Genomic DNA, 12,056 nt, shown 5'->3' on the forward strand with positions numbered 1-12,056 from the left:
TGTGGTTGCAATTCGCTTGTAGTTAGTGGGTGGCTTTGAATAAAATGATCTTCAACTTCTCTTTCTGTTTTTTCCGGTAAATATCTTCGATCTTTGATTAAAGTATTAAGCACGAATTCAAATTGGCTGAAAACTTTAAAAGAAGAAACGGTTGAGATATTTTAATAACACATTCCTATAGAATGTATCAAACACAAGGCTATCGCTTGCCCAGTTGTCTTTGGAGGGCCCCATGATGTTAAGGGTCAATATAGGTGCACATTTCTATACGAGTGATGCTAATCATACTCATTTTTTTTTATAATATCTTTCTACAGTTCTTTTCATTCTCTTCCATTTTCCATCACATTATATATGTTATCTTACACTTTTTTCTCTTCTATTTATATGTCTCTCTTTGTTCTAAAATGTGTTGTAGGTTTTTTGAGTATGACTCGTTGTGGATATGCAATAGAAATAAAAGTTGACATTTGTGGTATTATAACTTATGACCCACCACAGACTTAGTAAATTACAAGCAAACATTCATGGATTTGGGTGGAGACCTGATTGATGATTGCAATATCCTAAATCACGTTGACACGTATAACGAACCATTAGACAACAATATATTGTCGTCTACCAATACCATAAAGGGAATGATACATAATGGATTGGTGGGGCTGGAATAGAGTAAGACATGCTAATTGATATATTTTCTTAAAATTAATTAAATAAATATAACCAGAAAGTAAACTTCAATACATATGATTGACTTGATAGTTATTTTTTATTTATAAACGATAATGAATTTTATACAACAAAGTTACATATACATGCCCTTTTTAAAAATGAATATACATGTTTTACAATAATTTCTTAACTAGTTTTTTTAATAGGATTGAAATAATATACACATAATTTTATATTTAAATTTTGTTGTTAGTATTATAAATTTTACTAGAAAAAAAAAATCTTTTTTATCCTCTCTCTCTAGTCACATGTAGAAAGGAATTCTGCAACTAATAAATTATAAACCCTATTTGAAAAAAAAAAATCTCTAATGATGTTTTGTATAATTAGACATCATATTTAATGAAAAATCGATAAGGAAGTTTGTTTCGAGGTATCAAATTGCATTTTCAAAATGTTAACATGAGAATGTAAGATTCACATTTTTATTTCAAGTTAAAAAAATTTATTATCAGGTGTTGTTCATTCTAGAGAATAATTTTTTTATAATGTTTCTTAACATTTTATTCGCGGGTGTGGAATATGATATTCCCGTAAAAATATTAGAAATTACATCCCATCACATTTAGAATTTTTTACACAAATAATATTATTTAAATTTTTTTTACCCAAATAACAATCGTGTAAATTTATTTTCTCAACTAGCACTATTTACTGTTCACGTTCAAAACGGACAGTTCTGAAATCAGAACAAACTGTTCCAGATTTAAAAATAACACATGAAAAATGGATCAGAACAGGTCGTTCCAAAATCAAAATTAGCACATAAAAAATAGAATCAAAATGGGCCGCTCTGCAAGCAGAATGGGCCATTCTGACCTACAAATAATTTTTTTTTTCGATTTTCACTTATCAAATACCAAAACTCACATTTATAACTTTTGTTTTTAGTTAATTTTTATTTAATATATTTTAATTTTTAAGATATACTCTAAAGATTATCATGATATAATCAAATGTATTTTCTAATTAAATCTGGGAATAATATTTCGGTAAAAATATTTTTGAGAATGTGATTCTTAGGAATGCAATTTGATACATTGAAACAAACGTTCCTTTAGAAAATCAATCCAAATTTTCAACTGTCAATATAGGAAACTCAAGAAGGAAATTTCAAAAATCTTTCCGTTTGAAATACCCTGCTATGAGATGTAAGTGTAAAGTTAAGACATTTATGAATGTATAATATTGGTCTTTATTATAAAATGGGATCTTGTAAAGAAAGTAGTTGCCATCATCCATCACCATCTACTAAGAGAGATGTATCATCATTCCTTTTTTTACCCCCAACAAATATCTCTTCAAACAAAATTTCACGAGTTAACCTTTCTTTTAGGCTGAAATCTTTTTTATTTTTTTTTTTCATTTGTGAGAGTATTCTATAATGATCCTTAGAACTCTAGTTATACTTGTCAGTTCTAGATACTTGTATCGTCATTAATTCATGTTAACACGACATGTTGCTTGACTTTCACACTATGTAAAAGACTTTTGACACAAGGGATTCTACACTTGAATCTTGTTTTCGGTTACCAAATACTCGTCTAAGACTTTGAGATGGTCATCTGGTCAAAAAATCATCAGCTCTAATACCACTATTGGTAACAAAAAAATTCTTTTACAGATAAAGATGAAAGAGCACAAATAAGTTAATATTATAAATAAATAGAAAAAATCACACAAAAATTATTTATTGCAACACTCTTCATATTAAAGAAACTCAACAATAATTATTTCTCGTGTTAAAGAAAAGTTATATTACAATATTGGATAATTGTGTATTGCAATTAAAGTTGCATATTTTAATTGTCTCATTGCTTCTCCGGTCAAGACCTCCAATAGATTACTTATTTTGATTTTTTTTTTTAATATATTTTGTAATATGTGAATTTGCTTATGAAAAACATATATAATCAGTTGCTTTCTACGTGTGTAAGTTGAATCAAAAATCAACTTTAGAAAGTTCTCTCTTTTATGATGAGTGTATGATAGAGTGAGTTATTTTAACTGTTTATTTTATTACTTTCAACACTATATTTATGTTCACAAGGATATTTAATATTTTAAAATGTATTACATGTATATTTGTAAAAAAAAATTCTTGAAATTTTGTAAGTAAAACTTGAAAATCCTTCCTTACAAGTTTTATGGATAAAATTTAGAAATATTTTTTTTACAAGTTTTATGGGTAAACTTTAAAACCTCCTCCTCACAAGTTTTCTAGCGAAACTTGAAAATCTTCCGTTATAGGACCTCCCTTCTTATTTAAGACCATAACTCCTCTACAAATCAAATAATTTTATTTTTTTTCATTTCAAGAGTCTCTATTTATTAATCTAACATTATAATTTTAAAAGAGAAAATAATATCCTAAAAGAATTAATATCTTTTAAAATTTAAATAATATATCAAATATTTGAATTTGAAAATTTAAATTATTTTTTAATACTTGATTTGTGGGAGGAATTTGAAGAAAGAATAAAATTAGTGATATCAAAACAATTTATCAATAAAAAAGATAGTGCAACAAAGAATGTATAAAACGATGGATATGCCTGATATAGAGTAGAATTTGAATAATGTCATACAAGAATCTCTCCACTTCAAAATGCAAAGAAAATACAAGGACATTTTCCACATTCCAATTCATCTTTCATCGCATCTTCCCATGAATTTGGTTCAAAATCCCTGCCAGATTAAATTGAACACGAATACATGAATTCTATCGAAAATGACAGATAGTTTTTAACCAAGCAATGATGAAGGATTAATACACAGCAAGTGCAAAATCTACCATACCCTGTAGTTTTCTTAGTCATAACATGCTTACACAAGTACAGAAGTGGGAGGTCAATCATATAAAGCATCCAAGTGAATTTGGGTAGGCAATTTTATGTTTCACTAGCTGACATAAAGCCTATGGGAAATGCACTTTATGGAACATAACTGCAATTTGGTGATTATATATATTCTTATGATTTTATTTTCTATATAAACTCAAAAATCACCTAGGTTACGATAATCCTTTCCAGGCAAGATCAGAGGAGGGAAATCCCCCACCTTAAATTCATATGTCATAACGACCAAAGCACATGTCCAGATCTCCAAAGCAAATCTGGTGATAAAAAATGACACATGTTTTCATGCTGCGACCTGCATGTAGTAATGAACACACGTAAGAAACCATCAAATTCATAGTATAATTGATACAAACTTGAAAAAAAGATAACTTCTTAATTTCTTAGTAAAACAAAGATATATCACTGTCTTCTAAAATTTGCGTACCACAGGTAAATGCCAGTGGAAAAGTGGTCAGGATAGCGTAATACCCTCACATTCTCATGAATGCTACGAAGTTTTCTCTTGCTAATTGCTATAAAGACTGTTGATTTTCAAAGCCAATTATGATGTATGAAACCTCATGCTGAGCTTTTGTTTCCAGCAACTTATCGACCCTCGAATTATAGTATAGATATTTGATAAATTAATCTTGAATCTCATCTACCTTATAAATTAGCTTTTCTTCAAGGACTATGGTCTCGAAGTCCCACATCGAGGCAGATCCTATATTCCTACACAGACTCACTTTTGGACCCAAGTCGTGTCAAACCGGAAAGACGAAAGAGGGTCAAAGAACGAAAATCAACTAGGCTTTGGAACTAGTATGTCTGTTTTGGTCCAATAAGCAACCAAAACGGCCCAAAATCCGCAGAAGCCCAACTCTGTCACTGAAATTCGGTACACCACCAATACGTTTTCCGAAAAGGAAAAAACGTGGAATCAAATCTAGTGGTCAAAGCGACACGTTAGCGTTGGTGCAGCCTCCATAATATCGCAGGACGCTACGCAAGTAAGCCAATACCAATTTCTATTCTGTTTCTTCTAATCTCAAATCTCAAATAAGAAAAAGAAAGAAAATAATTGGCAGATCCGTGTTCCTCTCCCAAGACCCAGTCGCGTAGAATATACGATGGTCACTATGATGATGGTCGCCGACACCGTCGCAGTAACCGCCGCCAAGGGTCTTGGCGTGCTTCGCGGCATTCAATCCACGTGTCACTTCTCCGTCGCCGATTCCGCCGCCGATCCGATCTCCGCCATGATCCAGACCTACGACGCTGTCGCGCCGCCGCCGGTTAAGCCCACTGCGTACCGGCTACGACGCCGGACGCTTCTTCGGAGAAAACAACGCACCCGACGCAGGTTGTCGGGTGACGACTCCGGGGACGCCGGGAACGAGGGTTTCCTCTTCGGCGACGGCGGCGACGGTCCTTTTGGCGGTGGAAGCTTCGGCGGCGGCGGCGGTGGTTGGAATTTCAATAGATTTGGGGGCGGGAACAATTGGGATGAACCCTCGTCTTCGGTGCCAGATCCTGCTTTTGATTTCGTTTATCAAGTGCTGTCGTGGATTATGCTATCGAATTGCGTGCATTTTGCGCTCAAGAAGATTGTTCGAATTGTTGCAGCTGGGTCGATTGTGGATTCCGATAGGGAAAAGGTTCCCGCCAGATTGGTTCCAATTTGCTGATTTGGTACCCTTTTAAACAATGTTCATAGGTCAAATCCTCGTAAATCATTGCTAATTGCGCATTGCATCCCTCTTTATTTGTGCATTTGCTGTAAATATATTATTGTATATAATAATTTATCATCTCATATCTAATTCCGCTGTAATTATATTTATGTTTTTATTTATGGTTTGTCTTAGTGATTATATCCTTTATATTTAATTTCGTAATGGTATAGTGGATGAAATAAGATTCTAGATTGAGATATTGATTAGCACATAGTTAAGGCTAGTATTGCATCCAAACTATGTATCATCCTTATAATGATCGTGTAGAGAGACGAGATATTTGGATGTTCTTTGATAGTAGCTTCAATATTCCATAATCGAGGTCACATTATTTCTCGGCAGGTTTATTCTGTGCCAATAATTTTCAATGCATGCTGTAAAACTTCTTATTAGTTCTGATATGTTGTATTTATCATCTGCTTTTGATCCTAGCGAATAGAATATGGGGTTTTTTTATATGATCGAGGATGCAATACTCATTGTGCTTTGATCTGCTCTCTGTGATTTAGTTGTAGAGCTTGGTTAGGGGTTTGATAGTATAACTTTGTATCGACTATATGTGTCTATTTGAAAGAAATGACCAATATGTGTGATTTATGCTTGCGCACAAATGTTTCTTCCTGACTTCGTGTCAAAAAAATTCAATTATAATTTTCTTTGCTTTGTTCTCTTTGTTGGTTGTTCTCTTTCCTGGGTATCAAGTAAGTTTTCAACATCCCATTACCATCCAAAAATTGAGAAGTGTTGCCTTGGTGACAAATGCAAGAATTTTTAACATGATTAATGTTGTTAGAGTCAAAATGGTGAAATTGGTTGGGAAGGGGTTATGGAAGTTATTTGCTATAGCCTACTTTTGATAAATCCAACTAATTTTAACTCATGTACTTTAATCTTTTCGAAGTTGTCTTATTTAACATCAAAAGTTGAGATATATAAAAATAATTTGATTTAATTTATCTTGTATGTTGACAAGTTTATTTAAACCCACATGTTGTTTCACCAAGAAAACCGCCACTTTGCGCCTTATCCAAACTAATGTGCTTGGCCGCTGCCCAGCGACAGCAGCTTGATGTTGTGTTTGTTTTTGACTTGAGATCAATAGAAGTGGTTTTCTTGCATTCTAATTGGCAAGTCCCAAGCGTCGTTGCCATCAGCCTTAGATCCTTAGGTTGGACCATAGTCAATGTCAACCTGAAGTTCATATAATCATATTCTCACCGTTAACTACACAACTGCTCATAACCTCATAATTCACACGGCACTGCCACTGAGAATTCTGCTGTGCCTGACATCCAACTCCTCGTCGAGTTCACACACCTCTGTCACTTTTCCATCCACAGATTCGGACCTCAATAATGAATGATTCAATTTTGCAGGATTGCCTGTGGCAATTTTGTAGTTTAATCGAAAGTTACTCTTCTAACTTTTGTTGTTCACCGAGCTTGTACGCGGTAGCGGTGCCCATCTTCAAACTTCTACCATTATATTGTGCGATGTATTCAATTCTGTGTAGTAAAATGTGGGATGTCAAAATAAGTCATGGCTCAGAAAAGGCAATTAACTATTAAGTCGCATTCAGGTAGGGGAGTGAAAAAAAAATCCAAATCGATCAATTCGGATCGGATCTATATTAAAAAAATTTGATCTATTTTTGAGAAGAAGTTCGAATTAATCCATTTTGTAAAATTGTGATTATTTAATTTATGGTTTGGTTTAATATGTTTTAAATAATTGATTTATGTAAGTATAAAGTAAAAAATTGTATCGAATATCGAATTGATTCAATTTTGAAAAGTTTTATCCATATTTTTTAAAAACTAAACTGATATACTTTATTAAAAGAATCGGCTTGATTTAATTTGGATTTTTCAAATCCACGAACGCCCTCTCAATCAGATAGCTAACTCTCCTCATATTGAAAAGTTTTGGACTTTCTTTTCATGAATTGTGTGGGCTGACTGTATTTATATAGTGACTTTCTCTTGTACATATATATATATATATATATATATATATATATATATATATATATATATATATATAATTTTTATTTTTTATTTTTGCCTCTGGTATCCTCTACACTGATGCATCGCAAAATTGACGTGAAAATTTATTAGAGCAAACAATTTGGGTTAGCCTGGCCCATTTGGATTGCCCATTACATTTTTGAGTTGGGTCGTAATTTTGCGAGTCCAATTCTATTCTTTGCGAGCCTTAGCTCAAATAAATGAGTTCATGGGCCGCTAACCTTTCAAAAAAATATAAAAAATTTAAACCATAAAAAATAAATTAATTTCTTTATGATAAGTCAATAAAGTTTTTTTTAATCACTATGTGTATTTTCATTTGTACATCGATTTAAAAATGGGTGTTAGAACTTAGAAATTAAAAACAAAATTAGTTGTACGTAGAATAATAATTTTAAAACAGACATTATTGAGATAAAACTTTAATTTTAATTAAAATATCATTAATCATGACTAAATTCTATCTTACCAATTATAACAAAATAATTTTGATAACCAAGCACGTCCAACTCATTATCGACAAGCATTTTCAAGTTGGATCGTCAATGTAATAGTGATCTAACATTTTGTTAGTCCAGTCCTTGATGAGCCATAGGTCAAAAAAATTAGTTTATAGACTACTAACTTTTCAAAAATATGATAATCAAATTACTAAAACTTAATACATTAAAATAAACAAGTATTAGAAATTAATAAGAAAATTCACATAACATACTAATTTTAAAATTGATAATAATAACATTATTATTAATAATAATAAATGTAATATTAAGTTTATTTAATAAATTTACCAATTAAAAAGTAAATCAGGTCAATGAGCAAGTCCAACTCATCATGGAAAAGTAAGAATTTGGGTTAAGACAGCTTAAATTAAGCTTAAACTTGAATTTTATAGCTTAGTTTCATCTTCTCTCCCTCTTTTTCTTTATTTTATCAAAAGTATTATAAATTTTTTCTTCATTTCATCACAATGTCAATGTTACGTTCAATTATATCGTTTACATAAGATATTTTCATCAAATTCTCGATAATGTGCAATTTTATTATTTTTATCCATTCCGAAATTACTTTTCAGATTCATGTTTTTCCAAAGCGTCTAGACAATTCTTCATCGTTATCCCTCTCTTCCTTAATTATCAATGTTTTAAAAATTGGATCATTGTAATAATACGTTTAAAATTTAATTTCAAATCTCATGGTTGAATAAAAAATAATTAGATAATTTTTTAATTTATAATATAGTGTAAAATTGATTATAAAAATAATATAATATTCATTTCATAATATAAAATTATTAATATTTAAGGCAAACAATACAATAGAAATTAAGACTAATTATATAACACTGTATTACGGCATCAAGACATGATAGAGTATAGATAAGTTAAATCAACATACATAAAATTTAACATATTATATTTTTGTTAATACTTGAAACTTTATAAAAAAAATAAAAAATAAAAAAATAAAAACTTCCTATTGTATATTAAGAGCTAATAATATTTTTAAAATTATAATGTAATACATTAAGTGATTATAAAAAAACAATATAATATTTATTCATAATATAAAATTATTAATATTTAAGACAAATAACACAATAGAAGTTAAGACAAATTATATAATATTATGTTATGTCATTGAGACGTAATATATAAATTAAATTAAATAAATATAAAGTCTAATAGATTATATTATTGTTGATTTAAAATAAAACTTCTATTATGTAATTTGAACTAATATCTTTTTTTATTATGTTATATTTTCTATAAAGATTTTGTTGTTTCTATAGTAACAAGAATTAGTCCCGCATGGGTAGGACTAGGGGTGTGCAAAAAATCCGAATTTATTCGAACCGATCCATAACCGATCCGATCCATATTAAAAAATTCGATCCATTTTGAAAAAAATCCAAACCGAACCACTTTATAAATCCGGTTCAGTTATCCGATCCATTTTTACAAAGTGGATCGGTTCGGTTCGATTTGATTTTCTAAAAAAACCGATTCATATATGAGTAAAAAAGTGGATAACTGCACCGCACCGAACCGATCCAATTTTAAAAAAACCGATCCATATTTTAAGAAAACCAAACCGATCTACTTTATAAAAAATGGATCGGTTAACCGATCCACTTTTATAAAACGGTTCGGTTTGGTTTAGATCGGTTTTTTGAAAAAACCGATCCATGAACACCCCTAGGTAGGACGAACTTCATCACAATTATTTTTTGTGTTTTCTTTTAAAATGTTCAAGACTGTTTCAAGTGTTTAGTATATTAGTGCCACATTGTAAATAGTTATGCAACTTCATATGTAAATTTTTACCGCAATGATAGTGTACAAAATAATAGTTTTTTTTTTCTTTCTGAACTTTAGATGTCCTACATTGGTTTTCGTAAAAATTAAAGAATGTAGAGTAGTACTTCCTAGGCCTGAGCACGGGCGGGTTCGGACGGATTTGGGTAAAAAATATTTAGCTCAATTTAAATCGATCCAAAAAAAAAAATAGCCTATTTTCGACTGTAATAGTATTTCGGATTTATCGGGTTCAGGTTTTCGGGTCTCGGATTAACTGGATCGGATTAGTCGGATTGAGCCATAACCCGAGCTCAACACACGAAACAAACAACCCCCATTTGAGCTCAACACCCACAATAAACGAATCAATCATTACCCATAATGAAAAATTCAATCTTGGATGAAAAACACTAAACTTCACTTCATTCAACAACACCCCACAATCTCTAAGTTGCCCAGCGATAATGTTTGATCAAACATTAAAGGAAAAAAATGTCATTGTCGGAACCGTTGTGTTAATGTAAGATGGGCAATACATTACCCATTTGCAAATATTAAGGAATTTGTTTAAAGGGAAAAAAAAGTTTGAAAATTGTGGAAAACGATTGAGACCCATTTGTGAGAAGAGAAATGTGGAGTACCTGGGAATGCGTTGGATTGTGGAGATGATGGCACAATGTGGAAAACAGGGGTTGCAATGAAGAGGGATGATCCTGACAGGATAGGCAGCGATAGGGTTTTTAGTTTCTACAGGCATGAGGAGAGGGTTTCGCGACGCTTAGGGTTTCTACTTTCTAACTCCTACTCTCGTGGTCGCAGTACTAGCTAATAAGTAATAACATACCTTTTAAATTTTAATTATTATGTGTCGGTCGGGTATAGATACCGACGAGTTCAAATATTTTAACCCGAACCCGACCAACAAAACCCATATCAAACCAAGTCAAACAATACGTAAAATTGAAAATTTTGAAAAAAAAACCGTCTGAACTAAAAAATGGACCATAGAAAACTTTAGTGTCGGGCGGTTCGAAACTTTCTGCTCACGCATAGTAGTTCCTCATCCTTAAGTCCCATATGCATTGGAATTTAAATAGAAGAATCATTTCCTTCTTATAAAATTATACAGATATAAATAATTTGCTGCTTACGTCAATGAACTTAGACTCACGTCAGGTGCATTTCCAACTTATACAACAACTCTTCTCTTCTTCTAAGTGACGCTTGATTTCAATGTTATATTATTGGTGAAGGCAATAGAACCCCACTGAATATACCACCTAGTTTGAATTGTGAACAATTTCATTTGATTTGACTTTGTTCTTGTTTAATACGGATTTTACTGTCATTGTAAGGCAGAACAAACAGGTATATGTAAGGTAGGTACAGTTTTAAGTTTCAACAACCTGGTTAATCCAATTCACAAAACAACTAGGTATTAAGGAAATTTCATCATGACATCAAGTTTGACCATGACTATGACATGGTGCAAAAAGCAAAGGTCTATCAAGTTTAGTTGCCCATGTAGGTCATAAGCAAGAAGTGATTTGAGAGAATTTATAAGCCTAGATTTTACAGAGTTGTTTATTACAATCATTTTGTTTTATAGATACATTGAATTAATGTATCAATACTTTAATAAATCCATTGCTTCAAGTCATTTGTTTTGCAAGCAGATGCATGACATATTATTATTATGATTAATGTCTACATAAAAACTAAAATTTAAAAATTTAAGATATAAGGAGTAGATTCATTAGAATATATATTTTTATTTTTATTATCACTTTTTTTTTTATCATAATATCATCGCATTTATTGATAATTTTTTCATCTCACCTTTCTTTTCACCTCCTCCGCAGACAAATACTGTACCTTATTTTTAATTTTTTTTATTTAGAATACTTATTAACATTTGTTTCATCTTCTTTTAAGTAACTTCATTCTATATTTCTATCATATCATATATCACGTCAATTAATTTTTTTCTTTTGACTTTCTTCATTTATCTCTTATATATATATATATATATATATATATATATATATATATATATATATATATATATATCTTTTTCCTAGTTGCGTTCCAATCCACTCTAGAATAGAGGTGCACCTTTATAATTTTTCTTTTGGGATTGTTTTCATGTCTCAACTTTCAATTCCTATCAAAAGAGAAAATTGTTGCAGGAATGATTATGATGGTAAGCAATAACCAGTCAGAAAGCTTAGATACTCGTACGATGTCTGATTTGTGAATGGGATAAGCGCAATATGAAATTCGCATCTCCTTTTTAGGACACAAACATCACAGTGAGTTATTTTTAGGACTCAGCAAATTTAATACGACAAATTCCGGATTAAATATTGCAACATGATTCTTTGTTCATATTTAGATATATGCAAATAGATAGAATAAAAA

The 12,056-nt window shown here is 31.0% G+C and overlaps 1 protein-coding gene and 1 long non-coding RNA gene across 2 annotated transcripts; one reads left to right on the forward strand and one right to left on the reverse strand.

Annotated features, from left to right (window-relative positions):
• Positions 1–3,239: 3,239 nt before the first annotated feature.
• Positions 3,240–4,319, reverse strand: LOC145958447 (uncharacterized). The gene is made up of 3 exons (XR_014434250.1): positions 4,018–4,319; positions 3,793–3,885; positions 3,240–3,420 (listed from the first exon to the last, which is right to left on the reverse strand). It is a non-coding gene; the product is annotated as an uncharacterized LOC145958447 (long non-coding RNA).
• Positions 4,320–4,448: 129 nt separating this feature from the next.
• Positions 4,449–5,427, forward strand: LOC109808529 (glycine-rich protein). Its single transcript, XM_020371566.3, has 2 exons — positions 4,449–4,582; positions 4,661–5,427. The coding sequence occupies exon 2, from the start codon at positions 4,703–4,705 to the stop codon at positions 5,258–5,260; it is 558 nt and encodes a 185-aa protein (XP_020227155.1). The 5' UTR covers positions 4,449–4,582; positions 4,661–4,702; the 3' UTR covers positions 5,261–5,427.
• Positions 5,428–12,056: the final 6,629 nt, after the last annotated feature.

This window comes from Cajanus cajan, chromosome 5, assembly GCF_000230855.2.
Source record: "Cajanus cajan strain Asha chromosome 5, NIPB_CcT2T_4, whole genome shotgun sequence".
NCBI classification, from domain to species: domain Eukaryota; kingdom Viridiplantae; phylum Streptophyta; class Magnoliopsida; order Fabales; family Fabaceae; genus Cajanus; species Cajanus cajan.

Excerpts from the sequence above, each read along its gene's own strand:
- LOC109808529 (XM_020371566.3), top strand. The coding sequence starts at position 4,703 with ATGGTCACTATGATGATGGTCGCCGACACCGTCGCAGTAACCGCCGCC.